At 36.3% G+C, this 2,604-nt stretch overlaps 1 protein-coding gene across 1 annotated transcript; it reads right to left on the reverse strand.

Moving 5' to 3' along the window:
• Positions 1-353: 353 nt before the first annotated feature.
• LOC111370254 (fasciclin-like arabinogalactan protein 21) lies at positions 354-1,706 on the reverse strand. The gene has a single exon (XM_022991935.1). The coding sequence runs from the start codon at positions 1,587-1,589 to the stop codon at positions 540-542; it is 1,050 nt and encodes a 349-aa protein (XP_022847703.1). The 5' UTR covers positions 1,590-1,706; the 3' UTR covers positions 354-539.
• Positions 1,707-2,604: the final 898 nt, after the last annotated feature.

Raw genomic sequence — 2,604 nt, forward strand, 5'->3', positions numbered from 1 at the left:
GCAAGGATAACGAAGAATTCAAGAACTCGATATAGCCCTCTATATCAATCATCCTTTGTTCAAACAACACATATCTCGTCAATCCTTATTATTGAACACTCTAAAATTATCTTCAAAATAACACAATCGTGCATTGCATGGGGAAAAAACTAGTATTTTCTAGAATCGTGATAAATAAATAAAAAATCAGAAAATTATTTAAACATTGTGTCTTTGACAAAAATTATCCTTAAGATTGCAGGAACACAATTCAAAAATAGACTACATTTTGCACTAGCCAATTCTACAACTAAACATTTGCCGGAAAATGTGTACATTAACCTGATTTTTGTACGTATATTACACACGAGTCCATGACAAGTATGTTGTTCTCCAATACAACTTGATGATGAACCGTTCTGAGAAAATTCCTTACTGCCACAGAAACTATTTGCTCTTGATAAGCGGATTAGTACTGAATGTCCCTCTTAGAATTTACTGTTTATGGACATATTACGTCGGGAAAATCTACCAAAATACACTAGGCTGTTTCTATTGATTCAAGAAATGAACCCATCTGAATGTACTTCAAAAGCTCTTGAAATTCCATGGATCACAAACTTCTGGGACGAAAGGATATCCGGCAAAGTGATTTCCACTCCGTTAACAACAAGAAGTCGTGAAAGTTTATTTTTACTAATCTGTAGATGTTCACCGGGAACCAGATTCCTCAGAGAATTATTCTTAGGCAATGAAGTCAAATCCAAGTAAGTAAACCTGTTATGCAGAATATGACTTCTGACAATTTTGTACAGCAGTGGCCAAGGGGACGATATGAAGCCCGAATTCGGTGGAGCAAAGATTGTAACAGAACCTAAATCTGGATAATCTTGAATAATTCCATTGAGAACAGAATGCAACCCAATGGCAAAGGAAACGAACCCATTAGAGCTCAACAGTTGGACTATTCGGGCCCATTCGACCATATTCCTTCTTTCATTAGGATTCGAAACTAGTGTCTGATTAGAATTGCACACAGGAGATTGAATGAAATTCCAATCTTGATCAATATCAGAGAAAGGCCGAAGAACACCATGTACTGAAACGGGCCCTTCAAGAAATATATCAGGATGAGAAATCAACACACTGTTGATCTCAATTGAGCCCCTTTTTGTATCATTCTTTGTCGTGATCATCAAATTCTTGTCATAAACCAGGGTCGTCAAGCAACTTCCATGGGGCTTCTTCATCAATTCTTGCATTGGCAGCTTCGAGGGGCTGGTGTGGTACTGCAGAAGTTGTTTCATCACCCAAGGCGGGACAGAAACATTAGACATGGCAGAATCTTGGATTGCAAAGATAGTCGATTCTGGCCCAGAGAGGAAGAGTTCGGGGGAGATTTGAAGAAGGGTGGCTATGGCGTTGAAGCCATGGATTCTCAGGGCCCGTGAGGCGTTCAGGGCAAGATCGTGCTTGATGGTGTGGCCCGGTTGGAGGGGATTCTTGGGCGCTGAATTCTTCATTGTTGTGATTGCGATACAACAAAGAACTATAGACATGGAAAAGTAGAAAGGGGCGTGCCACCAATGTGAACAAGTACAATTCGCCATTATTATGAAATTCAGTTTCTTGTTTTTCGGCACTGTGTTTGTGTTTGTGTTTGATGAATGATGAAGGAGACCGTCAGAGAAGATGATTGGTTTTTGAGAGGGAAAATGAAGGCTTGAAACAGCGTATATTTATCACTAAAAACTAAAAAAAGGAAAATAACAAATAAAAATTGTATAAATTTTATAGGCTAAATAAAAGCCGAGCCAGTCTGATTTATCCAAGTTCTAAGCACATGTTTTAGTACTGGAGAGTGCATGGCACAATGAAGAAGATTTTATTTTATTTTATTTTTTATTTTACTCTATTCGCTTTCTTTGGTGCGATTTACCTTAGAATATTAAAAACATAATCATTGGAGCGTGAACTTGAAAGTCCCTAGGTTATTATTTTTTTTTTCTTTTTTTTTTTTTAAACTCCAGCTAAACATATTATTAAATCATATTATTGTACATTACGGACGAAATAAAAAACAAAATACAATCATACTAGATCCGATCATTATTTTTTTATAAGGGTGTTTATATTGACACTATAATTTTTATTTGACACACCACATTTTAATTACAATTAAACTACTCAATCCTTGATTATTGTGGTTAAATTTCTAAGCTCGTGGTAAAATAAATTTTTTTTTTAATAACCATGGATGTCCGAGCTAGTTTACGTACACCTCGACTAATCCCATGATACCCTAAAATTTACAACCGGGTGTTCAACTCGGTGGTCGTGAGGAGACTTGAACTGGTAATCGTTGGAGAGCAAATTCAAGATCTGACCATTAAGTTACCTTTCAGGGTTCACGAGGCAAAAGTTCTAAGCACATGTTCTAGTATTGGAGAGTGCATGGCATGGAAAAGAAGATTTTATTTTATTTTACTTTACTTCATTAGCTTCTTTTGGTGCGATTTTAGCATATTAAACATAACCACTGGAGCGTAAACTTGAAAACCCTAGGTTGTGAATTTTTTTTAAAACTTCAACTAAACATATTATTGTGAATTACGGACGAAATAG

This window comes from Olea europaea, chromosome 21 (genome assembly GCF_002742605.1).
Source record: "Olea europaea var. sylvestris chromosome 21, O_europaea_v1, whole genome shotgun sequence".
Taxonomy (NCBI): domain Eukaryota; kingdom Viridiplantae; phylum Streptophyta; class Magnoliopsida; order Lamiales; family Oleaceae; genus Olea; species Olea europaea.